The sequence below is a fragment of the Lineus longissimus genome, chromosome 7, assembly GCF_910592395.1.
Source record: "Lineus longissimus chromosome 7, tnLinLong1.2, whole genome shotgun sequence".
NCBI classification, from domain to species: Eukaryota; Metazoa; Nemertea; class Pilidiophora; order Heteronemertea; family Lineidae; genus Lineus; species Lineus longissimus.
In genome coordinates this window covers 9,843,314-9,870,966 of record NC_088314.1, presented here as the reverse complement: position 1 = coordinate 9,870,966, position 27,653 = coordinate 9,843,314, and the positions used below count along the sequence as shown (strand labels likewise).

General features: G+C 42.8%; 2 protein-coding genes across 2 annotated transcripts in view; one reads left to right on the top strand and one right to left on the bottom strand.

Annotated features, from left to right (window-relative positions):
* Positions 1-1,667: 1,667 nt before the first annotated feature.
* On the bottom strand, positions 1,668-17,402 carry LOC135491749 (uncharacterized). Its single transcript, XM_064777873.1, has 10 exons — positions 16,407-17,402; positions 15,019-15,251; positions 14,435-14,610; positions 9,015-14,140; positions 6,565-6,748; positions 6,155-6,351; positions 5,606-5,736; positions 5,061-5,209; positions 4,764-4,856; positions 1,668-4,209 (listed from the first exon to the last, which is right to left on the bottom strand). Exons 1-10 carry the CDS (start codon positions 17,295-17,297, stop codon positions 2,471-2,473), a joined length of 8,919 nt encoding a protein of 2,972 aa, XP_064633943.1. The 5' UTR covers positions 17,298-17,402; the 3' UTR covers positions 1,668-2,470.
* Positions 17,403-26,089: 8,687 nt separating this feature from the next.
* Positions 26,090-27,653, top strand: part of LOC135491392 (cadherin-like and PC-esterase domain-containing protein 1) — an 84,932-nt gene continuing 83,368 nt past the window's right edge. The window contains exon 1 of the mRNA XM_064777236.1: positions 26,090-26,117. The gene's annotated coding sequence lies outside the window, so the exon portion shown is untranslated. The remainder of the gene's footprint in view (positions 26,118-27,653) is intronic.

The following is a 27,653-nucleotide window of genomic DNA, read 5'->3' as shown; positions in this document are numbered from 1 at the left end:
CACCAACGCGCCAGCCACAAAAGATTGGGTGGGGCTATTCTTACCGGAGATAATTTCCCCACTCCAGTGTCGTCAGTTGATCTGATAACGTGATGATGTTCTCTCCTCCTGGTGCCATGTGGATGAGATGTGTGGCCCCCTGTAGAGAGCAAGCAATCCACAGAGGTCCCAAGGGGACCAAAAGGTAGCTTTACGGCAAACCTGCATTAGAGAAACTGTCAGAAATAAGAAATCATCTCCAATGTCCCCCTGCTCTGTTTTGTTCGTAATCCTGATTATCTTGATTGCTTGGGGAAGCCAACGTAATCAATCTTTGGTCTGGGAATGAGAGACCTTACTAACTGCTGGCTGACACTGCAAAAATGATATCATCTACCTGAATCAACAAACCACATGCTGTCAACTGGCAGAATGAGCCCAGACTTGTGTTCTCACAAAATAAGAGGAAACGTGAAGGATCGGACAAGGTTATAAGTTTCACCTCTCTTTTGCAGATTTGCGGCAATGAGGAAACTTTCACTTCACAAGTGTCCCCCTTTGCTGCAGTGCATTGATGTTCAGGGGGCAAACTTGTGAAGTGGATTCGCTTACAACGTTTCTGTCCCTTTGTTAACATGAACCTCCGGGGTTGACCTTTACTCCTTCTACCTTAACCCATCATGGACATTTCAACCCCTACTGATCCTCTCGATATTCAGTGGCACGTGCCTCAAGGGAGGTGTAAATGTCAAGGTATCCAGTCAAAACAGCAACTAGTCAAAACAGCCCCTATTGCATATCCTTTCACTCGCTGAGGAATAAAAGTGGGGCCGTCCTGACCAGAGGCTGATTTGGCTGGTGAGCGGTGAAAATGAGGGTTACTGCAGGATTGCTGCCCCTTAGAAGGAATAACCAGCTAAGCAACCAAGGTACATTACGTAATTGGGAAGTGACACAATCCATGTCACAAACATGCAATGATACTCATTCCAATTAGTTAGAGGGACAAAGCTCACAGAATTGACAGAAAGTGGGACAGGGGATACTCAGATGTATGAGCCAGCATACTTTTGCAAGATTCCAAGATACTCTCCTTGGCTACACTCCATATCTCTTCATGGAGGGTTCCATATATCCTAATGGAAGGCATGTTACTTTAAATAGGAGAAAGATGAAATGATTCATCACACCACTAGATCTAGACTTACTTACTTAAAGGCCTACGCCGTTCGTTAAAAGTTTTGAATTTGTAATTGAATTAGAAAATTTTCAATTGCGGAAATACATTGCCGTTGTGTAGATTGATATACAAATACTATGAATACCAATTTTAAACAAATTTGTATTCACAATAACTGCACTACGGCATTGTGTATTAGTGGATTTCTATTTATATGCATGGGCCACAAGTATTACGAACGGTGTACCCCTTTTGGCCCTTCACTCCGCTGAGAGCATAGGCTGTCAACCACTTTCCCCATTGTCTTCTGTCCCCTGGTGATCCTCCAGTTCCTGCCAAGAGTGATTGTGGTCTTCATGTCACTCTCAAGGTCCTGTCGCCAGCTGTTCCTTGACTCGATCCAGAGCTAAAGGAATATTCTTCATCCGAGCAGAGATCATGCTTTCATTGAATCAATAAACAACTGCTGTACAATCAGATTTAAAATGATGAAGTATATTATGCATAAATATCAGTACATAAATATTCTGAAAAATTCACATTGTAAAGTATCAAAATAAAAATCTGAGCTATAAGTTTTAAAAAACTAAGAATCTTTAGTGACAAGTTTCACTATCATCGCAATAATCATGCAACTATTACTTACAACAGATCTGACGCAAGACCTGGTGATAAATTGTTTTACCCATAGGCTAGTGATATTTCGTCGCTCATCGCAGCGATAATTTTATCGAAGGTTTACGTCCTGTGGGTGCATTATATTGCCCTGGGTGATATATAGAATGATGAAATACTGATTTAGGATGTAGGCAAGAATTTGGCACACACACTATTTACAACTAACAGTAAACCTGGAAACATTTACGTGCCTGATATTTCCGATGACAGTCTATCACGCAAATACATGGCCATGAAAAAGAAAGCTATCACAGGGTTGTCAAAACACTAAGGTAAAGACACGGTTAAAGTTCCAATTTCATGACCACACAATCTAAAGTGGCCGCAAATATTACAGAGTTTACAGTATAATGTTATAACATATCATTTCAAGACAGTAACTTTTACAATAAATACATGCATATGTACATGCTGAGCCCAGGACACAAATATTTGGCACAGATACGCAAACTACTCAATACATCTCCCGAAATTAACTATCCACTATTCATTACAACGACCATGAGGGAGATTATAATAGTGGTCTCTGTGCATAGTTTTCATTCTCACCGACTCCATCAAAATATCCCTCATAAAGCATTTTTACCCTGCCGATACCCTACATGTACGTCAGTGCATGACTATTCTCTCCATTTACTTTTTACTGGCATTAGATCGGACTGAGGTCCCACTCTTTACAGACGCCTTCCTATCACCGTTTGCGACCAAAACATTGGATTTGGCAGAAGCTGGTTTGCTATTTTGGGCTACAGCACTTCCTGGCTTAGAAACTGAACCCCTCGTTTTAGCCGAGGAGCTCTTTGTACTTTGAGCAGGAGCAGTTTGCGTAGCAATCTCGTCATTCAGTTCTTTAGCAGGTGTAACACGTTGACCATTGGCCCCAGCATCAGGAGTTGATGCCACAGGTTTAGCATCACCACCCCCAGTAGCAGACGCGCTCAAAGATGCAGCAGACTGTTTGCGCTCACTCTGTTCTTCACCAGACTGAGCTAGATTGGATTCAGTTGCATTTTTTGATGATGTCGCATCCATATTTTCCCTCACCTTGGCAGACCCTCTTTGACTAGTCGCATCTTCCCTCACCTTGGCAGAGCCTCTCTGACTTGCCATATCTTCCCTCACCTTGGCTGAGCCTCTTTCACTTACCATATCTTCCTTCACATCAGCAGACCCTCTTTGACTTGTTGCATCTTCCTTCACCGCTGCAGAGCCTCTTTGACTAGCTGTATCTTCCCTCACCTTGGCTGAGCCTCTTTGACTTGCCACATCTTCCTTCAGCTTAGCAGAGCCTCTTTGACTTGTTGCATCTTCCCTCACCTTGGCAGAGCCTCTTTGACTAGCTGTATCTTCCCACACCTTGGCAGAGCCTCTTTGACTTGCCACATCTTCCTTCACCTTGGCAGATCCTCTTTGACTTGCCGTATCTTCTTTTACCATGGCAGAGCCTCTTTGACTAGCCATACCTTCCTTCGCATCAGCAGAGCCCTGCTGGCTAGCCGTATCCTCCTTCACCTTAGCAGAGCCGCTTTGACTAGATTGGTCGCCCTGGTCACTTTTTCCTCCTTTTTGGGACATGGTGTCATCTTTAGAATCTATTTCTTCCTTATCCTCAGCAGAAGTTGACTTCACCCCAACATCCACAGAACCATTCTGATCTCCAGAACCATTTGTATCATTATTGGAATCCTCAGCTGTAGAATCCTCATCCTTCTCGGGTTTACCTTTTTTCTCCTCATGTGAATTCTTCAACCGCTTTTCCGACACCACCACGGGAGCATTATGACTCCCAGCAAGAGCATCCTTCTTTTTCTCACCCTCAGTCCCTACCAAATGACTACTTTCTCGTTTTACACTTTGTTTGTTATGAATTATTTTGTCCTCATTCACGTTCTCATTCCTCGCCGACATTGCTCGTTTTTCCTTCTCGTTTAAGTTCTTATCGTTTTGCACTTGCTTGTCCGACCCCTGCGATTTCTTAGCCTGCTTGACATTGGACAGTGATCGACCAGTCTCTTGGGCCAAAGCAGCTAATGAATTGCCCTTCAAGTCTGTTGTCGTCTGTGGCCGCACTGGATCTAATGTCGTCATCGGGCGTTCCGCGTGATTTTTCTTATCCCTGGCCTCCATTCTCTTGGTCATGAAATTAGCCAACTCCCTCTCCGTCACATTCCCGCCCGTGATCACGACCACCACTTTCTTGCCAACGATGTCAGGAATCTTTCCCGTCTTGAGTGCAGTGAATGCAGCGGCACCAGACGGTTCGACAACCAGACCGTGACTAAACAAAGTATACACGTTTTCCAGAAGTTCTTCATCAGAAATGAGGATGATTTCATCGACGAAAGCCTGGCAGTGTCTGAAGGCATTTGACCCTGAAATGACATGACATAGAACTTATATAACATAAAACTCAGTTTACGAAGAGTGTACATCACTTGTAGTGTGTCACTTTTAACATCTCACTTGTGTCATGAAGAATGAACAAGTCTTTTCCATCCAATATGTCATATTTGTATCATTTGATCTTCTTGATCTTTAAAAGTACGTCAAATCAAAAACATAGGAGTTATGCCGTGCATTCCAATTGGAAGCACATGTGATAAAATTTGAAGATGATACGGTCATTTAGTTCAGGACTTACAGTGTTATCTCACTTTTTATGTTTTTAGTTTTGGCCCCCTAGTGACCAAGACGAAAATCAGATCAAAATGTGTTGTCAGATCGTTTGACTTGTGGTGTCATGCACACAAAGTTTCCAGTTCACAGCCCAAGCAATTCACCCCTGTTTTTGCATATTGTTTACCTGCCACTGTTTTTGCAAATTGTTCACCTGCCATTTTTGTAAATGGTTCAAGTCGCGATGACAATGGATGACGGACACTGCACTTATGCCTTATCTAACCGTATCAATGAGCGAAAAACATACCTGCATAAGGTGGAGCAAGACCGGCTGCTATTGACTTCACAGTTGGTATTGAGACAGGATAGCCTTCCTTGAAACTTTCATGCATTGTTGGAGCTGCAATGAAAATGATTTGCTGTTAGATGAACGCCTAAGAGTCATTGGTTTTATTCATTAGAGTAGACCATCAAACTGTTTATAAACTACATCATTTGAGAATTTAATGCACATATACCAAACGTTTTTCAAATTTTCTTTTACTGGGAACTTATATCAAAGATGGTTGCTCAAGGTATGCACAACATCGGTCTCCTTTCTCACCTCCTTCTGGTTCAACTCCATAAATGCGGCAGTCTGTATTGCCACTGAGTTTGATGGCAGATGCGACACCAGCCAGCAGACCGCCACCACCACAGCACACGATGACAACGTCTGGGTCAGGCAAGTCTTCCAGGATTTCAAGACCAACACTGAAACAAAGACAGGTTCAAACTTGATATCATAATAGGGTCATCCTGAGGAAAGCAGGGGTAAATGTTTGCTTTTCAAACCCTGCGCAAACCCGAGAAATATCTCTCCTCACCAGCTGAAGAATATTAACCCGATTTTCTCAGGATAAATAGGTGTCTACATATAGAATTTGAAGCATCTAAGACAAAAACTCCACCATCAGTGAGGTTGATATCTGTGACCCTAAAAAGTGGGTCAAATCGAAACTCCTGGTATAGAGTATATTATATAGACTCATAATCTCAAACAAATCAAACAGGGTAGTTTGGGCTCGTCTGGAAACTCCAAAATAAAAACTGACCCAAGATAAAGCACACCGGGCCCACCTAACCGCAACACCCAACAATAATGCTCACCTTGCATGGCCAGCTATGAGATTCGTGTCATCAAATGGATGAAGGTAAAACATGCCTCTCTCTTTCACATAATCATCTACTGTTGGCTGTAGTTCTGGTGTGGCTAGCCTCTCTACTGGTACACCATAGCTCTGGAAAACAATCGTTGCATTTCATTGAAGTCAAAATACTTCATTTATATCGGACAAGTTTGATTCAAATCTTAAGGGAGCATCTGATGATAGCTTTAAGCCTCAAGATACAAACTTTTTTGGTCTCATCCATAAACCATCTCCCCCTATCAAAATCACCAAAATATAGAAACAAGTCACATCACTGGTGAATGAAAACCTTCCATTTTGAAGTCAATTCCCGACCCTCTTGCAGAATGGACCAGCCAGTCTACCGGTATGATATACAGTAGAACCTCTCTGGGACTGACAAGTACTGTCCTTAATAGAGAGGTGTCCTGCTTAGAGAAGTCAAATTGAATGGAAACAACCAATTTGGGACCAAAACTAGTGTCCTTAATAGAGAAGTGTTCGCTAAGGGAGGTTCCTCTGTACTTACTTGTATCACCTCCGCTCGGTTGACAGGGGCAGATTCCGGCATTAGAACAACAGCCTTGAGTCCTAGTTGACCGGTAGCATAGGCAAAGGCCTTTCCGTAGTTTCCTGCAGACATGGTGATCAACTTCCGTTCGTCTCCTCCGACTTGTTCAGGGATTTTGTGCAGTTGGTTGGCAAGACCTCTAACTTTGAATGAACCTACATGACGAGATAAAGATTTCAATTATAATGAACATCATGAGGTTATCACTGATATACAGTAGAACCTCTCTATTAAGGATACCCTCAGGACTGACAAGTGTTGTCCTCAATAGAGAGGTGTCCTGATTTTTTTTAGTAGGGAGTCCCAAGGGAGTCCTCAATGGAGAGGTTCTCCTGTATCATTATCTCTTTTCTTCGTTTGTCGCTTACCTGTCTTCTGAAAGTTCTCCATCTTCAGGTATAGGTCGACTCCTTCATCGATTTCAAAGAGCTTTTGACAATGGTTGATTATGGGTGTCCTCAAACAAATAGAACTCTCCTTTGTCACTTTATAGGCGGCAGTGATGTCTTCCATGGTCAGCATGAGAGCATCTGGGTTGTACATGCCGAGAGCCTGAAAATCACACATTAAGTTTAAATACATGAAGTATCTCTCAAAGAGACAAGTTCTGCTAACTGATATGACCTCGAGGGCATGCCACTCATTGCCAGCGGCGGTGTTTGTCTGGAACGCACTTTTCAGGGCACTCTGGGGGATTTGGACGCTTGTACTGTACTGGTTGGTGGTATAGAAATGTCAACTGAGAGTCAGTGGTTATAAAGTAGCTCACGTAATGTTATTTTAGAAGATAGGCAATTTCACTAGAGTTTAGGGGCCACGTAAGCGCAACCGTATACGCTGAAGTAAAAATCGAAACCTCTCTACTATCTTTTAGAACTGGGTGGGTGACAATCTTCAGTTTCCAGTTTTTGTGGAGTTAGTCATAGATGTACACAGTGACAGCTGGCTAGAAAGTAGCATAGACATTATATCTGTTGTTTACCATCGTTAGATGTCAAGGTTAATCTTGTCTTGTGGTTTATAATGATGGAAACAAAGCGAAAAACTGCAAAATGATAAACCCGGAAGTACTTTACTGCACTCTGCGGACAACAATGAAAACTAATATTGGGTGCAGACAAATCGTTGCCCTGTGGGTGGCGAATGGCAAATTGGGAAAGTTCGCGGCGTTAGAAATTACTCCTGGCACCACTCTCGATATTTCTACAATTTGATTATACATCAGCTCCTATAGATAACTAAATGTTACCGCAATCCCGAGTTCGATCTTATGTCACATCCATACCCTACCCGAAAATGATCATCTTGACCCTCAATGTTTTGAGATCGCTAAATCAGCTCGATAGTGGTGACGCAAACGGCTTATTATAAACCGCAAGATGAGAAATCGCGTGATGTGTAATTATCATTTTCTGCCACAAGATTTTCTACTTCCCTGGACAATGACAATCACCATTTCTGATGCTGCTGTCCACTTCTCCATTCAACTTGATAGTAGGGCCGAAGACAATACAAAGGCTACATGCAACTGCATGTTCATCTTGACCACAAAGGTTTTTGCGACTTATCAAGATATACTGTAAGTATAATACCACGAGGTTCAGGATGCTGCATGTATCAAGATTATTTTCCCATTACGCCTGACGGGACAAGTCACCATAAACTAACATGATTGACCGATAACACAGGGCACGCACTTGGTGAACGTCTGGTCATCCCTAAAAATAGCGCGGGATGGTCTGACCATCGAAACAAGGCTATATCGACCAGCGGAGTCTATTTCAATGTGCCAATCAAAACAAGGGTAGCTCCCTACTACAGCCTCGGTCTCATGAATGTTCGCCTTTTCAGGTTTCTTTGCAATACATCCTGTGGCGCATGGTACTCTCACCGAGGTTTGCATCTCGCGGTTTATAATAAGCCGACGCGAACGAATGAGAGTCAGGATGGAAAATGATTGCGTAATCAAGATACTTTGTTTAACATGCCCTCGGAGAAATACTCTAGAGCACGCCCTTAGATATTAAGGGCTGGTCAATTTGTTTGACTGCTGATCGCTTAGCACTCATGTCATTACAGGATATAGGATCTTGAAGACCATAGACGTGACGGTAAAAACATGGAACGGAGACACTGACTGGTATATACTGCTGATGCAGGTGCAAGATGGTCGTTTTCGCGAAGCCCTTAAGGGTTGACCAAAGGCACCGCCATTTTGGCTAGAACCTGAAGCAGTTAGAACTCCTTTAAAGGGACAATATATAGGCAGCAGCTAGGCAGGCAAGATAAAGTTACACAAAGCCGCCAATATGGGTGTCTCACATCTCACAGCAGGTCGAAATGATTCGCGCTTGTACGAGGGATATATTTGGTGCTAAGTCTGACCAAGGGCCCTTACTGTGTATACCAGTCACTTGAAGATGGCCAAATTAGCCCCTCTCTTCCTGCCTATAACCCCTCTTGAAAATGACGTGAATGCCAATTTCAAGGGTGGGAGTCTGTTCTCTGGAAAACAAAGAACTGACTCCCACCCTTCCAATTGGCACATTGTTTTGAAACAGTCCTAATTGCTTTAGGATTTCAAGTTTAAGCCAAAATGGTGGTACCTATGGTCAACCCTCAACGCCAACGTCAACGCCTTTCCCATAGTTCGACATCCTGATAACGATGTCGAACAAATTTGTGATTCAAGTAAATTAAGAGATGTGGCGATGGTTGACCATCTTACACCACACCATTGAGTAAATTGTGATTACGTCAATAGTTGATATCTTACACGCTCCGCTCTCAATCTCTCGACTTTAACATACATCCTTACCTTGATGAGTTCTTTGAAGGTCTCGTCTGTCGTAGCCTCGTAACAGTCAATGAGAAAAACACCAACGACTACGCCATCTTTGGAAACATCGCTCAGAGCGGCCTGGGTTTCCCTGCGTCCTTTTTTCCCTTCCTGCTTTGCACGTTCCATGCCGTAAGCCATCAACTTGTAGCGGCCAATCTTTGGGAAGGACAGCTTAACTCGCTTCTCCCCTAGTTTAGTTTCGACCTTCACCTGATGCAGAGCCTCTGTTGGCCTTAGGTTTTTCCCTTCTAAGGAGAACCAGACTTTCGTCTTCTGTGGATATTGGAAAGCAACTTCACCGCGGCCATTTTTGCTAGTAAGCGTCGAGCTCTTTTGCTGCGTCTTGACCAACAATGCCTTAGCCATGCTGTTCAATCCCCAAATGGTGTCAACCTCCGGGTAGGGTACAAAGTTCATATGCGCTGTGTCACATCGGAGCATGTAACTGAATAACCTGACATCCCCGTTCGTAACGGTAAATCTGTAGTATCCCTCCTTCGGGAAATTGAAATGGTAGACGACAGTGTCCGGCTCTAAGTTCTCAGCGTATACGCAAACTAACGCATGATTTTCTTGATAATAACATCCATGCGTCAGAGCAAGTTTCTTCTTCATTTTGAAGGTGAGTTCACAGGCACTGTCCACGATCATAAGGTTACCTTCCTCATCTTGTCGCTGGAGGCCACTGCTGACGTAGGCAGCCGTATTTCCATAGAGATCTAAGTACGGTTCATATGGTATAAAGGGGTCCTGTGGCTCTTCGCACACCACCTGGAAGTTGACAAGATCCTGTGGCAAATCCTCGTTCATTTCCATCCCAGATAACTGGAAGTGATACCTCCCTGTTGTCGGTAACGATATATGATATGTTACCATGTCACCTATCCGTTCACCAATCACAGACGTCTTCAACGGTTTACCTTCGGCTCCATCTTGTGTCAAGTGATGATACAATCTGACGTCATGATCCATTCTGATGTGAATGCTAACTTTTCCATTGATCGTGTGCAAGACGTTTGTCTTCAGTCTTCTCTCTAAAACAAGCGATAAACCTAAAGCATCAAATTCATATGTGGTTGCTGGCGTGTCGTCATACTGTATTGGATACTTTAGCAAATCTCTCCTCCCATCCTTCGCGAATGCGTTATTCTTCTCAGGGAAGAATGCTGTGGCTGTGATGGTTTTAGGTTCACCAACATTCGCCTGGCCCTGGAAGACACCGGCGCCAGCAAGCTCCAAGTTCAACCTCCAGTTAGATCCGTTGTCACTAGCGATGGAAACAGCTGAAGCCCCAGGTACGTGGAGCTTGAAAAAGGCAACGGTGAACGGACGGATGCGAGCCTGTTTTGGGCTTATCAACTCGCAGGCGTTGTAAAAGTTGTTCCAGATTGGAAATGTGATCGGCTTTTCGGGCGGCTCCTCTGCTGTCACCAACATGGCGCCCAGTGGCGCAAATGATTCCTCATCTGTTGATCTCTGGTTGTAGATTTTGAGCTGAAATATTCCCTGTCTTGGCACAGCGACTCTAACGACTCGCTTGAACGCATTCCGCTCCTCAAACAAGAACTCTGTTCCACCATCCAGGACATCAGGTCCATCCAAAATGTACCGAAGGACATGTGTGTCATCGTCGAGGACCATCTCAAAGTCTCCTTCTCCACCCTTCGTGACAACCGTGGAGCTTGGGTGGTTCAATCTTATGCCCATGTCCTTGGCCCCAAGGTTGAGACCCCATATTTCCTGGTACAGCGGGTATCCGGCTGTGTCCATGCCCTCGTCTGCATAGATTAAGTAGTTGAAAAGTTCCTCTTGGTCTTTCGTGCCTCGGAGTCTGTAGTAGCCAGCATGCGGACACGCAATCCAGTAGACCACCTCAAATCCAACGGTGATACTCTCAGCGTACACGCAAGCATTCTCCACCCTGCTTTCATAGAAAACGTGGTGTGTAATTGCGATATCCATTGGGTTGACAAGGCGAATCCTACACTGTCCGTCTTTAGCTGTAATGGTGTTAGAGTCGTCCTCGACTCGCTGCAGATTGTATCTGTCGAATTCAGTCGTCGGTCCGTACAATCCTGGGTACGGTTCGTATGGGAGGAAAGTGTCAACAGCAAGGTCGTTCTCAATGACAAAATATGCTATGTCCTCTGGGATCGGTGAGTCAGGGAAGCGTGCCGAGAGCTTCAAGCGGTAGTAGCCCAGCCTTCCGAGTCTCAGGTTGATGATGCATAAATTGCCCTTCTTTTCTGCTGCAACGAAAGTCCTTAGTTCGCCAGCGCCGATGCCCTCTTTCAGAAGTCGATGGGTAAGTATGACTGGTTTGGTCATGCGGATGACTAACTCACATCTTCCTTCTTCAGCGTGGATGATGGCATCTGGCGAAGTGTTCACCAAGACCAAACCGTACTTATCTGCTCCATCTCGCATACCCAATGGTCCATCGTAATGTACCTTGTAACGTAGCAAGTCCCTGGTGTGGCCTTTCTGCGCAAGATGACTGTCAGCTCTGTACTGCGCGGACACCCAAAGTATCTTCGGGTCACCAACATTTGTAGTCACATTCCATAAGTTAGCCTCCGAATTAGCGAATATGACCTTCCAATCGGAGTCGGGGTCCCAAACCTTGACCTCATTTGCTTCTGGAACGCGTAGCTGAAACGTGTGGGCCATGTGGGCGTCCAGTCTCTCCGACTTTGGACTCACGATTTGGCAGCCGTCATAAATGTTACTCCAGGTTGGGAAGTTCCACGGCTCTGATGTTGGGGATTGACAATCTACTAGGAAGATACCAATGAGCTTGTGATCGTCGGACTCCCGTCCGTCAGCTCCGGGAGTGTATCGGGATACCCCGGTTTCTCTCACATAGACTTGGAGGAAGTAGATGCCAACCTTAGGGAGTGACAGACGGAGCATGATTTCTCCAGGAGCTGTCTCCCTAAACATGTGCTTCTGCATGATGTCTGTGTTCATATCGTGGCAATGAAGTTTAAATATAGGAATGATGCCGAAATCGACCTTGAATCTCAAGGCAACTTCACCATCTTTCGGCCGGAGTGTAGAACTTTTGTAGTCAGTGTGCATACCGTAGTTAGCCGCATGAAGAATCATCCCCCAGACCCTAGGGTAATTGAAATAGATTTCAGTCTCAGTCGAAGGGCTCTTTGTGTGGATGAGATAGTTCAGTAGGGCACCACTTTCAACCTTCGCTGTAAATCGGTAGAATCCAGTTTCAACAAGCCTGAAGTAATACCTGATCTCATCTTCATATCGCTCAGCATAGCAATACATGTTCTTCAACACGCCTTCCTTTGTAAGGGCATGTGTTATTTCGAGGGCATCGAATGTCTTGAATCGTAGCTCTGTGTATCCATTTTCAGCTTCGATGACTGCGATCTTACCATCCAGGCGTTTGATGCCACTCTTAGCGTACAGCGGTGTTGGCCCGTAGAGGTTATGGAACGGTTCGTATCTCTCAATATCACTCGCAACCTTCTCACACACCAATACATAGTTTGCAACTACATCATCTTCCGTTGGTTCAGCCTCAGGTTTGCAGGCGAGAATCTGCAGCAAGTACTCCGCTTCTTTTCCTAAGGCAATATGGAATATGATGTTTGTGCCGCGGCTTTCGCCGACCATGAATCGCTTCAGGTCACTCGTGGGTATATCATCATGCTGGAGTCTGTAGTAGACATTCACCGGCTTGCCTGCAATGCATTTTAACTTCCCTATCCCGTTTTCTAAGAAAATCAAAGATGCTGGAATATCTACAATGCTAAGTCCGAGTTGCTTGAATTTTGGAGTCGGGCCGTAGATCTTGTCAATTTTATAGAAGAACGTTCCTTTGTATTCAGTGTCAGATTCTATTAGATAGGTCGCCATGACAGTATTTACTGGTTCCTTAGCCAACTGATCGGTGCTTTTAGTGATAAGTTTCAGTTTGAAGCGCCCTGGTTTCGGTAGCCTAATCACGTACATGACATGATTGTCGCTGTGGCCATTCGCATAGACGCATCTCTCCCATTCTGCTAATTCATGCTCGTCATCCTCCTCTGCAATGACGTGATGAAGGTCAACCCTTACCGCCCCAGCAACGTTCAAAGTACAAGTGCCTCCCTTGGTTTTGATAGTGCTGCTTGCATGGTCCGTGCAAGCCAGGGCTTGGCGGTAGAATTGACGGGTTGGGCCCCATACGTCTCGATGAACTGGGTAGGTCTCATTCAAGTGAGCAGGCTTAGACTCACAGACGACTAAGTAGTTGAAGCCCTCCGTGAACTCCTCCCCGCTGTCGTACTTGACCTTGATACAGAGCCGGTATTCCCCGACCTTGAGGCAGACAAGATGGAAGATGATCCGTTCATCAACTCTCTCAGCGTAGACACAGTTCCAAAGATTTTTGGTGGGATGCTTACCATACGTGAAAGAGAATTCGATAGGGAAGTGTCCTGTTGTTGGTGTCGTGACTTCTACCTTAAATTTACCATCAACAGCTACGACTCGTGTGTTGGTGTATCCCTGGACTTTGAATCCCGCGTCAATAAATTGCTTGGTAATTCCCCAAATTGCGACACCTTTTGGGAATGGTTCATAGGCCTTTGAGCTTTTCCCATTGATCACGTACGAGAACATCATCTCCCTTTCCTTGTTCATCGCCTGGCCAGGATAGACAACCTTGGCAAAGATCTTGAGTAAAAACGGTCCATTGGTTGGTAGACGAATGTAGAAAGACACGATATTGTCAACAGGCGAAATCGCTACGTAGTCGTTGAAATATTGCTGATTGTCCAAATCTCGGAGTTCACACGTGAAGTACAATGGCAGCATAAACCGAAGGTGAATTTTGACCTTGTTGCTTGTGGTAGAGATGATGCTGTCAAGATGACTGATCGGCTCGATTCGGTAGGCACACGAGGTGGGCGTCTTGGCAACTGTTCGTGCCCATTCAGCAATATCTAACATGGGCGAGTCGAGGCATTGTGTCTTTCTGTCTACTTCCCCGTCAATATTGATTGGAAGGTGGGTGTAGACGAATACCTCTGCTTCGCATAGAAACCAGTGCTCATTCCAGTGTCTCACGAATGTAAAGTGTTCATTTTTCTCACCTGAAAAAAACAACTAAAGTGTAAGAGGCTGATCTTACTATCATCACATAGTAATTTCTGTCGCTGTAATATATCCGGTTTGTAGTTTACAATCTGAAACATGGCACAACTGTAGCTACCTTGTAATGTTCATGGCATCGGCACATTTGCGCATGATGGACATTTGCGCGATTTTATTCATTGCTCAAGGATGATACAGCCACACGTTCATGAGGGGGCAACATTTTTCCTCTGATCTTCTTAGATATACTCTCAGATGAATCGTTCAAGAGATTGATACGGAGACTAACATACCGATGTTTCCAGCAGCCATGAACAAATCCATCGGAAACCAGTCTTCTCCAATGCGCACCCGGTTCCACGCATGGGTACATGGATCATTCAGATCTTGAGGCTCGAAGGGCCTGCCCGGATAGTAGGCATGGTTCTTGGCAATTCCTTTTAGCATTTCACACTCGATAAAGGCATAACTGAAAGATGGTAATAGTATGTTTCCAAGTACCTTTCGATCAAAATGTCTGCAGAGGTGATCGAAGTGAGTTTATTCTACATGTAATTCTGACGTGTTTTGTCAAAGCCAAGGACTGCAATCGGTCATCAATCAAACAATACAACATGAGGCTGAAGTTCTCCAGGAGACAAAATTTACTTTCAATTTTAATTTCAAACCCGCACATAGGTAAAGAATGCCTTTCCAGAGTACTGACTTTTGCTTACTCTACATCTGACTCTATGCTTGCACCGGAACTCCCATATGCATGGACCTGCCTCTCTGGTCGAACTCTAACTCCCGTCACTCCTCCACTTAGTCTAATCGACTTGCGAGTAAAAAACGATAGATTCCTGAATAATATTTCATCACCAGACACTAAACCTACCCGCAGAGTTTCTTGAAGAGTAGGCTGTAGCCCAGGCCATCGGCTTCTCCTCTCTCCACGACCACCTCGGGCGATGTATCGGGGGCTCGCCGACTGTTCAGGTAGACAACATCGACACCGACGTTATGACAGATCCACCGTGCCAGGACACGGATTTTAGATAACTCATCCGTCAAACCTTGCACGAGATGAAGGGCGAGAGACTTTAGGTTGTCCTTCATGTGTCCCGGTGTCTGAAAATTGGATAAACAATAATGTATCTAATGATAAAACGTTATCTCCTCTCGTGATTGTTACGCTGCTTGTGTTCCGATGGTCATGATGGTTACAGGAAAATTCGTCCCCGGATAATTCGTCCCCGGAAAATTCGTCCCCGCAAATTCGTCCCCAAGGAAAATTCGTCCCCTAGGAAAATTCGTCCTCGGATAATTCGTCCCCGGATAATTCGTCCCCGAGGATAATTCGTCCCCGGATAATTCGTCCCCAAGGAAAATTCGTCCCCGGATAATTCATCCCCGAGGATAATTCGTCCCCTAGGAAAATTTGTCGCCGAGAATAATTCGTCCCCAGAAAAATTTTACAAAGTTGAAAGTTTCTGACTTTACTTTCTAAGACCCTTAAGTCTTGTCGAATGGACTGTAGTAATAACTACTACTTTCGATTTTTCTCATTTAGTGTAACATCTCTCTTTACTACCCTACTAGCTAGTTACCTACCCCACTATTTTTATAGTAGGTAGAGGTAGGCAGGCAAAATATTTTATCGAAGAATTTAGAGCTTTTCTTTCATTCTGACCAGTAAAAATACTTATTTGAAGAAAAAAAAATATTTCGCCTGCCTACCTCTACCTACTATGAAAAAAGTGGAGTAGGTAACTAGCTAGTAGGGTAGTAAATAGAGATATAACACTGAATGAGAAAAGTCGAAAGGAGTAGGTAGTAGTTATTACTAGAAAGTAATGTCAGAAACTTTCAACTTTTGTTAAATTTTCCGGGGACGAATTACATGTATCCTCGGGGACGTATATTCCGGGGACGAATTTTCCTCAGGGACGAATTTTCCAGGGACGAATTATCCGCGGGGACGAATTATCTGGGGACGAATTTTCCTCGGGGACGAATTTTCCAGGGACGAATTTTCCTCGGGGACGAATTTTCCAGGGACGAATTTTCCTAGGGGAAGAATTTTCCGGGGACGAGTTTTCCGGGGACGAATTTTCCTAGAGCCGGTCATGATCAAGCACATATATTTACACGCACGACCCTCGTAAATTAGAGACCCACAAGGAATTGGACAAGTTTTCGTAGATAAAAACATGAACAGGAATTGATGACTTCACAGCTCTGTCGTATAATGGGTGCGAATCTAGGTCTGGACGAAAGACTCACCGATAACGCATTGGCGTCCATGATCTCCAAGGCCGAGTAATCCTCGTCATATAACGTCCGCTTGAAGTTGGATAGTACGTCATCCATCTCAAGCGACTGTGGATTCTGCGGAGGGGTGCAGTCTAAAATATCTCCACTCGGCATTGGTGATGGCTGAGATAATCCAGTGGACCTATACCCGCTTTCCTCACTCCCGGCCCAGCTGTCATCCTCGGCCACCTCGTTGATCGCCTGTACCTGGATGATAGAATCGCCACCTTTACTCTCTTGTGTGGTCGGGCGCAGTCTATTCGGGCCGGTGTACTCAGCTGGCCCATCATTCGTGGGTTGTTCTCTCGGCTCTACAGATGATACTATCGGTCGTCGCTCCGCCATTGACGCCGGTCGTTCCGTACCTGACCGATGTGTCGCACTGCTTTCCAACTTTCTACCGGACGCCGGTCGAGTGCTTTGGCGTGAAGCTGGCTTACTCTGTGATGGAGTCACGATCTTGCCTTCAACACGAACCTGCGGCGTCCGAGGCTTATTATCTGTTCGAGGTTGGGTCTGCGGGCGGCTGACGTCACCTCCCCTCGTTTGCGGGCGGCTCGACTGAGGTCGACTTGGATTCTTGTTTTCCGTCTGCGGTTGGGCTGCACTACCGTCCCCTCTCGTCTGTGGTCGACTTGGGTTCTTGTTTGCCGTCTGTGGTTGGGCTGCACGACTGTCCCCTCTCGTCTGCGGTCGAGATGCAGGGGAAACATTTGCTCCATCCTCTTGTGGTGGTGTTCGAGGTTTATTCGATGACTGCTTTGCTGGATCATCCTTTTTTTTGGGCGGGTCGTCTTTGGAGGGACTGCTTCCCATCTCGCCTGCAATGAAATGTGGGTATCTTATACAACCAAGTCTCATTGGCAATCAACAATTTTCGAAATTGCGCGGCCACATGAAGCAGGAATTATTACCTTTTGTTTCTGCTTTGATCTCATTACCTTCATTAGTTATTGTGCAATAAGTATTCACATTTTTCGACACTTGAGGACCCCCGATCTGGTTTACTTGCTGTTAAACTACCAGACCACTATAATAATATGTCCCTTCTTTTTGGAAATTCTGTGGATGGGGTATCATTGCGGTCATGGGTGATCTACAGGTAGCATTATTTTACAACACCCTCAGAGCACATCAAAACATTATTAGGGAGATTATCATTGCGAAGTAAATTTTGTTGAAAAAAAACACCAGATTTTGAATGTTTTTTAATGGCCGATAGTGGCATAATAAGTTAATCTTGCATTCTCATTTCTGCCACGGTTTATGATAATTAGCTTGTAGTGTGCTGAAAACTGCATTGGATTTGGTGCATTAGTCTAGGACTAGGAGATGCTGTGAAGTATATTACATATTACATATTAAATGAGTAACAAGAGGGAACAGCGATGGAGAAGGAGGAGGCGCCGTTTTGTTAACCGTCAAGCCCAGTGTTGCAAATGTGCAACAGCAAGCCCCCCTTCCCGAATCAGGTCCCTCTACACTCATTTTTCAAATAGGTCTATCAAGAAAAATTGGTAGGCTTGCGCAAGTGGTCTTTTTCTCCCCGGAATTTCAACTCTGTGTATTAGCTCGTTTCACCATGATTCACCAAGCGGCATTTTTGTATTCTTTCTGGCTTAAATTACTGGTGCTAACAGGTAGTCAGCGAGTTTATGTTTCGTTTATATGTTATACAAAGTATGTACCTTCACTAGTCCATGGGTGTTGTTTTTAGGGATTGGTGCCCTATTATTCTTTTCCTAACTATTTTTAAGGGGCTCACTCAATATAGTTCAGTTCTTGATAATAATGATACTTTTTTTATTCGTACATAACGTGCAATCTTGTGAGCGAGAACAAGAAGTGGATAAAAACAAAAGTGAAAAGGTGCACGGTGCACGGTGCAATCCATATTATGTACAATAATGCTTCAAGTAATGCATGTCTTGCATAACGTCACTTGTCTAACAAAAAAACCAGATTAAGGTTAAAAATCCAAGAAACATATTCACCAATAAGTTCAAAGCCTACGATGAAAGGTGCTTTCGTTAATACGATACGACCTCATAGATACAGATAGACATTTTCTTGTTACACGACGTCGCAAGTGGCCGCCGACTTACCGGCAGGGAATGTCAATCCTAAAGTCTCCTTTCACCGCCGACACAATAGGGCGGGAAATCTGTCAGACGCACATACATAAACGGGTGGCCAATGAAATTGCTCGACGCAAAGTAATTGAATGACGGCCTGAATTAATAGTGCCAACCTCGGGATCAGGTTACCTTTCTTCTATACAACATGCACAGTGCATTTGGGTCAGGTCAGCATACCTGGAACCATCTCATTGAACACCTGGTCTTCCATTATGATGGCTTTCAGTACGTGCGACAACCACGAGTGACTGTAATGTTAATGCGACATGGACGCGTGGGAAAGGAAGGGAATGCAGGGAGACTACCGATTCTGACGGCCGACAAGGGGGGAGTTTATCGGCGGTGAAGGGTGGATATAGGCACAACGACAATAGATCGGCAAACAAGTGGGGCTTACTGGACTTTGCGCAATATTTCGCCAAAAAAGTATTCTACGCAACGGTCCCTAGGTGACTTTTCCTATTCATAATACACGGCCTGTCCATCCTAGATCGTGGTTACATGGGGAGTAATCGTTGTAAAATCAGGCCAAACGCAAAGACAGTTGACCCGGGTACCACTATGTTTACGATGCGAACAAGCCGTGTAAGTCATTATCAGCATTTTGTTCATTGAACATTTGCGGGTACAGCGTCACAGGGAGCAGCATTGAACGGTAAACAGGTTCACATCATATTCAGACAACGGCTTGTAACGGCCATACAGGAAATGATTCGTATCAAAAACCGACGATCAAAACTATTCGCTTGCTGAGAGTATACATTACGCGCATACATTACATTCAGACATTTGAGCTTCCAAGCTTTGAGAAATAACAGGTCATGTGCGAATTCGGCATGTAATTTTGGTGATTTACGTGAGTACATTTTCAACCCCGAAAAGTGTGAAGTGAAGTTATGCTTTTATTTAGTAAAAATCGGTAGGCATGTCCAACAAGACATGTGTCTCAGCTGCCTGGGTGGATGTGGGTCATCACTCACTGGTGACTGACACCATGTATCGAACTTGATGTACCGGGGTAAAACATAATGGTCGCTCCCCCATTTCGCTCGTTTCGTTTCGTTGCGCAAAGTCCAGTAAGCCAACAAGTGGCACCATGACGTTATGACGATGGCTAAGGACGCAACGACGAAGTTACATAATATTCAGTGGCACTTCATTGAAGTAGTTCAGACAGTACATTAATAGTTCATCGAGTCACTCAATTCGTTTCTGCTAAAAAGGTCTCTCCGGTGCATTAGGTCGCGTATTTCATCAGAAGAGAGTCTTTCAAATAAAATTTATAATAATTTCAATAATTTATTTCAAAGACTCTGATCAGAAGTATCGTTGATGTCAAATTCTCTTGTCGCCTATATATGGTCTCAGAAATAATATGTTTATAGTTTAGACGCAGTTTTGTTAAATATTGTATTAATATTCTTTACATATTGATCTGCATGATACCATTGATGGCAAAATTGGCGCGTGTCCGAACAAGTTCTTCTTTCGTTATTGCTGTGTTCATAATACTATAATTCCGACCATACAATTGATCGTGTATAGGATTTTTATCATATCATACGTGCAGGTATGAAATCACAGTGGGTACGGTATGGAATTAGAAAATGCCTTTTTATACATTTCCTCCATGCTGTCATAATTCTATATTATCTCTTGGCCAGGAGAAACCCCACAAAACATAACTTTAAACTTTTAAAAATAAAGGTTTTTGAAAAAATCAAGCTTTTCGGCCAACACAAATGGAGGACGTAGAGATTTTTCAGCGACATTGAAAATCCCTTAGATATTTTTCAGAATCTCAAATTTTCACAGCCTGTTGATGGTGCATAGTGTTGATTTTATATCCCTGTTGATAAATGAGTACCAATTTTGAATACTTCTGTCTGTTCGGGGTGCCAGTATAACTGTAGCTCTAACAACAACAAATTGCCGATGATGACGGCATAATTACAGTATGTATGAGAACCAGCAAGCTGCCATGACAATTTTTCTACAAAGTTAATTGACATGCACTCTTAAATTTAATTGGTAAAAAACAACTAGTCTATAGTAGTTACATATTGCACCAACTGTGAAGTTATATATTAGTGAAACTAAACAATTACATGTAGTTGTTCTGGGTAAAAATTCAGTAAAAGAAAACCATTAAAATGATTAATAATTACTAATTTCGATACTTAAAACAACTAATTTCCAGTCAGTGCAACAGGATTACCAGAATAGTAAAAATACCCACTATAAAATAGTTATTTTCACGAATTAATTTTAAGAATGTTGGACAAATAACCAACTCCAGCTCTCTGCTATGGTACTCGTACCCCAATTAATCCGTGAAAAACTTCAAGAGAATTGCAAGAAGAATTCACCTAAATTTCTTAAAGCAGGGGAACCGCCACCCAAGGCATCATCATTGCAATATTATAGCCTTCAATTACAAATACAGGTACGCATGTACCGCAAACTTTTCCCCGCTGGTTTCATTGATCCTTTATTTTATTGCTATAAATTATAACCGAAGTATCGATTGGACCATCAACTCTGATGTAAGATTTCTAATCTATCACGGTATTACTGACCCTCTTCTTCAGAAAGATGTATAGTTTTTCAAGCAAAGCACACAATATCATACCTCGTGAAATTCGGAAGGTTTTGCGACGACCCGGAATAAAACAAGTAAGAATAAAATGGTGAAATTCGGAAAAACATTAGAAAGCAAAAAGAATTCAGATTGGGAGTGACTGTCTAGAGAATTATCGCGTCGAAGAAGAAGAAGAAGAACTAAGAAACAGAAGACTGGACAAATAGATCAGTCAGTGGCAGTTTGTTGGAAAAACGATGTCAGTCAATATAGTTGATAATGGTCTCTATGCAATATAGATACAACTTCAACACATACTTACAGAAATATAGATTCGTCTCACGGTAACTCCAATATCACTAATTGAAAGGCATCGCAGTAGAAAAAATTGTCCGTTCGAAATCAACTTGGCCAACTCTCAATGGAGGTATATGCACACTTTTTGTGGTAACGCTACCTTAATGCTTTCAATATACCAATTTAAGTCCTTGGCTTATACGTAACCCAAAACTGGAGTAAATACAAAAATGTGTTCATTGGTTGGCAGGGAGAAACCGTTCGTAGCTGTAAACGCACTAACGGGCCTAGGGAATTGTCCTTTATAGCGTTTTATGTAACAGGCCCGACGACATACCAAATTCCTAATTTAATGCTTAAAAACAACCCTTTCTGGATAAGTAGCCTATTCTTTACGTACAACTATTTAGTATTACCCTTAATCCACATCCTCCTAGGGCTACCTCTGCCCCAATGCGGTATCAGCTAATCGGCTCAAACATTACGAAAACAGTTCAATAAGCCGCGGACCAATTCCAAAAAGGGCCAAGAAAGGGTTGTGAGAGGGGGTAGCGTCCTGTATTGAATTTATGGAGATATAGCTCTTTCGCAAATGCCAGGGGGTAATCTTGAATTAAAAAGTATACCCCGTCCAACACCTTGCAAAAAGGTCTTACAATTTGCCTTCTCGCTCGATTTGGTGCCTTTGGTGCCTGCCAGATCTCAAACTCCAAAAAATTTCGAGCTTTGGCACAAAGGGGTAAATAGGTCATTCGTGACAACATTTCGGTGGCAGAATAAAATGTTATTAACGTGCTAAGTAAGGTGCTTAGTTCTATCAAAACAAAAGTCCCCGCAAAAAAAGTTTCTCCTGTACTTTATATGTATATTGACATTAGTAACTAGAAAATCTTGTCAACTGAAAGAAAGAAATTATTTTAGTTCGTGAATTATATCTAAGATGGCAGTAATGAACGGAGCAAATTTGGCCACCTATCAGGCAGTTGGTGAAATTAAAATAACTGGATTTGGGATATTCTAATTATTATGGTCAGTATATCCAGTTAACGTGGAACTCTTTTTGTGGGAACTTTTTTATTATGATTTTTGATCACCCACTTCATCATGATAAAAGCATTTTCACTCTGCCCTCGAAATGTTGTCTTGAAAGACAGCCCATTAACACTTATGTACCCAAGCTGCCAATTCATTCTGAGTTCTAACAGGCACCAAATGGCCCTACATTTGCAATATGTAATCAAAATGCCCTGATTTAATATTAGATTCATCGTGAAAGGGATCATGGCCCAGATGTGGCCCATTAAAATTGCATTCATGTTTTATAGTTCTGGTATCGCTTACAGGACATTGATAAAGTAAATATTGTTCGAAATAAAACTGATTTTTAAGGCTTTTTTATGGCCGATTACCGAATGAATAATTCGTATATTCGCATTCCTGCCATGGTGTATGTCAATTAGCCTACAGCAATCCTTACGTTGTGCTGAAATGGTGCATCAGTCTGGGAGATGTTGTGAAGTATAGGTGTCGATTATTAGTATCAAGACGGTATATGTCAAATGAGTAACAAGAGGAAACCGTGATGGAGAAGGCGGAAGAAAAGGTGCTGTCTTATTGACCGCTCCAGGTGCGGTCATTTCAGGGGGTTTAGTCTCGAGGAAGGGATGCAAATCACATGATAATTCCCACAGGTCTGACGAAGACAATCTGGTGGCATAGGTTTGTAAAGGAGGCATAGGCCTTGCCAACCACGTTCGTTCTGTTGGTGTGACGCAGATGGCTCACCATAGCTTTTTTTTCTTATCTCCTCTTGGTTTCAAATCAAACGCACCGACAGAGCCAACATCAAGAATGGCCCTGTGGTCTTCTTTGCTCTTATCTCCTCTTGGTTTCAAATCAAACGCACCGACATAAGAGCAAAGACGACCACAGGGCCATTCTTGATGTTGGCTCTGCGGAGCAATGCTGTATGACAGGTGTATTCCTGTTTCGCCTGTTCCTGTTCCGCCTATTCCTGTTTCGCCTATTCCTGTTTCGCCTAATTCCTGTTTCGCCTAATTCCTGTTTCGCCTATTCCTGTTTCGCCTAATTCCTGTTTCGCCTATTCCTGTTTCGCCTAATTCCTGTTTCGCCTATTCCTGTTTCGCCTCTTCAAATGTATTGCTAACCTCCACACAGACGTAGGAATATGAACCGTCCCTTATAGTGTTAAAGGCTATCATTAAGAATAAAGTCTGAAATAATGGATTTAGCGACATGTCAATTATTTCAGTATTATTCGGAATAACTTTGGAAAATTATACATAGCTTACATAGGCTCATGTTTAAGCTTATTTTAAAAGGCAAGATATAAAATAGTAAGAACGTTTTACCCTATCATTAGATTTGAGAAAAGTTTCTTAGGCCAGCATTTTATATTGTGGATTCTCTTTCTTTTGTCTTAGTCAGTAACCTGGCTTCTTAATAGAAAGAATACCTATAGCTACATTGTTCTTTTATTCCTGATTTCATTGCGTTCAACGATGTGATGTCTTCCTATTGAAAAATAATATTTTCTCGAGGGTTTCATTCCATATAAATAAAGAGGTCATGCAGGGGCTTTTCACACTCAAAACAACTTTGCATGATGGCTGATGAAGCTCTATTTGCTCCGACCAAAAGAGGAGGGGAAAGTCTGATCTACAGAGAATTCAAGTTTCGATTGAACAGAAAAGGAAGGGATGGCAAAAGACACTGGAAATGTATCGTAGAGACGTGCAGGGCTAATGCAGTTACTGATAGAGCAAATAGGTAATATTATGGTTCAATTCAGATACACATGGCTCAATTTCTCAGGTTTCCCGTGGGAGAGTCGATTTATTGTAGGGGTACTGGAAAGTAGGCGAAACAGGAAATAGGCGAAAAAGGAATAGGCGAAACAGGAATAGGCGGAACAGGAATAGGCGAATCAGGAATAGGCGAAACAGGAATTTTGTAGGCGAAACAGGAATAGGCGAAACAGGCATAAACCTTATGACAGAGGTTGAGCTATATTAAAACTAATTAAAAGCTATTATATTTAAGTAATGTATCTACAAGAATCATATGCTTCACGCACAAATGTAAAACCACCCTCTGCAAAACATTGCTCTAAAACCTCAATAAAGGCCAAATTAGTACATGTATTGTGATTTTATCTTTAATGCTTATAAGTACCGTTTGGAATATAACATGGGTCAACGAGCACGTTTTTCTTTGCGAGGGCAAGTTCAAGACTATATCAGTCTCACTCCAGAACTTTAACGCAAACTTCGATTTTGAATTCGTCTTATAGGATAGATACAATGTATATTGAGTAAAACATTGAAGCAAGTTTCATCAAGTTCTAGTTGGTAAGTTTATATCGTACTCTTCGCACTCCAGATTTATTCTTTCCGTATGAAGTCCATTGAGCTTTCACTTAGTCTCAGACACTCGCATGCGGGCCGAATATGTTACCGGCTGAGCACAACCAAGTATCAAACTCCATAATCGCATACTTACTTTGACTTGAAGGTCCAGGCCGATTATCCCTTGACAAATTTTTTCTCCTTTTTCACCAGCGGTAGTAAACTACATGCAATTATCTGTTCGACAGTTTCCTTTCTTTCAATTCTTAGATAGATGAAAACGCCTTTGTCCATTGGATATTTTTAGCAGCCACATGAACTGGCACGGGAAATATATAGATGGCGCTTGATCACATTGACTGAAAGCATCGAAAAGTGGCTGAATTCTACCCGGAAATTGCATAAAACCACAATCATGCCAATGCCTGCGTCCCTGTGTATCGGGGATGGGTTGTTCGAGAATCCAGCCTATTGAATACCGAAAGAGAGTTTCCACATCCGACAAACAATGCCGCATGAATCTAACGACTCGTACATGAAATCTAGTGGTTTCGACGAATTTTAAAAGTGATATATGCATGTACATGTACTACTTCACCTTATTTTGAACATGCGGTTAGTTTTTCCAGAGTCTATCAAATAAACTTGTTACTTGTTTTGAAAGACTCTGGTTTCAAGTTTTCCATCTTGGTTCACCAAAAGCAGGCCCGGGGCCCCTTGACACGCTTCTGGTTCTTAGTTCGGAAGCACAGAGTCTTTCAAAACAAAGACTTGAAAGACTCGGGGAAGCACTTCGAAAATTGTTCTCGACGCCTCCGGCGAACCCGCTTGGTGTCACAACAGCCTTTTGTCACAATTTAGCATTGTAATGCTGGTTGCATACCCTCGAAATGAAATAATAAAAATAACCACATATTTAATTGTTATTTTTTACAATTCTGGTAGTTCCTATTACACCGACTGTGAAATTATTTGTTTAAGCTATCGAAATAGTGTATCTTTTACTACTTTTTTCGGCTAAAACTATAATTCATGGTTGGTTTTACTAATATCTTTACTAATTTCGCAATTGTTGCAATAAAAACTACCATTATTTTACCGATGCAATTTAAGAGTGTTCAGAACTGTTGAAAGAGATCGACACTGAAAACGTTAACAGCAGGTGTCTCTGACCCGAATCCGACAATCATCCGACTAAAAAAGCCCACTGTCCCATTTATTTCAATCCATTGGTGGTGTTTTTAATCTGATAGCATTTCGAGGTTTCAGGCGGCAGTGACAGGAGGTCGTATTTCAGGTAAGAAAATTCATTTGCATTTCTGTCTTAAACATCCATCTGATTTGATTTACAGTAGAACCTCTCTATTAAGGACACCCTCGGGACTGAGAGATGCTATCCTTGATAGAGAGGTCAGATTGAAGGGAAACACCCAATTTGGGACCAAAACTAGTGTCCTTAATATTTATAATTCTTTTAAATGATGATCCGTGTCTTCTCATTGACTTGTACAGGGCGAACCTAAAAACCAACCTTTGAAAATTGTGATGTTTTCCTAACGAATGACAGCGAGTGATAGGGCTACTAAGCTTCACTGTATCATCAATTGAAAGTATCCTCTTAAAGTTTTTAGGCCTAAATAAATTTGCATCCCGTAGAGTGTTTTAGCAAAATGAAAACCCTTAAACTGCAATTCTAGTTTCCTTGACCACCAGTAACATACAAACGGCGTACCCCATTAAAATACGCGTTGGCACAGGGAACACGGTGACTAAAGGTACCGGTTTGATACGTGCTTACCTGGAGAGGAAATGACGACACAAAAGAAACATACAAAAGATTAGTTCATTTTGAAGGGCGTAAGACCCGTATTCATTATTTTTATCCGATTGTACCCCTCCAACACTGTAATAGGATGGCCTTCTTTCTATTGTGTTGCAAAGGCAAACCAATACCTTTACCCACTGTGGAAGAGCGACCGACTTGTGATTGGAAGGTCGTAGATTCGAGGCTCGGCCAGTCACACTCGGTACTTTCAACCGCCTATAAGCATACTGGACGATCTCAAAAACAACAAAACTCTACGGGGCGCACATTTTTGTTGGCAGGTGGTTCTACCCCCCCCCCCCAATCTATGCTCGCATCGTTTCTTTATGCTCAAGTGATTGTGCGTTATTTTAGGCCTCCACTCAGCAGCACGATATCAAATGCTTGACCTCATTAAATATTAGCCTCTTGATTGTTCTCGTAGTAGGCCTACGAAAACAAGTCATGTTTGTGTAAGACTAAAACATAATGTGCTTCTCATCCCAAAAATTCGTAAGTTTAATTGAGCAGATGAAGAATAAGTATGGTGCAATTAACGACACAAAACGAAATCCCCACGGCTTATGATATTTGCCGGAACGAGTGAAACACCAGAACATGACACATGACAGGAAATGATAAATTGATTAGATGTATTGATTGGCTATGATTGGCTTATACATGTATATTATTTGACTTGACATCACACACCTTAAACAGGTATGCACAATTACAGTAGGAGTCCCCAAGTTGCTTGAAATCAAACATGATAAAGCAGACCTATCATTTTCAACGTCCCTAGGGAGTCACATTTTCAGCATCCCCCATTTCTCAATTACAGTAATTGCGTCACGCACGTTCTCGGTTTAAATACAGACTCTAGTTTCACCAATATAAGACCGGTATTGTAATGCTACAAAATCGAAACAAAGGCCAATCCCAAACATGACGTCATGACCATCTGACAACATGGTGTCTTGCAACTCATTGCCTGTCCAAATTTAAATCTTTGAAATGCATCGAACGACC

Excerpts from the sequence above, each read along its gene's own strand:
- LOC135491749 (XM_064777873.1), bottom strand. The coding sequence starts at position 17,297 with ATGAGACTTGGTTGTATAAGATACCCACATTTCATTGCAGGCGAGATG. Across the intron at positions 14,141-14,434 it reads CATGGCTGCTGGAAACATCG|GTGAGAAAAATGAACACTTT; the intron begins GTATGTTAGTCT and ends TGTTTTTTTCAG. Across the intron at positions 6,352-6,564 it reads GGAGAACTTTCAGAAGACAG|GTTCATTCAAAGTTAGAGGT; the intron begins GTAAGCGACAAA and ends CTCGTCATGTAG.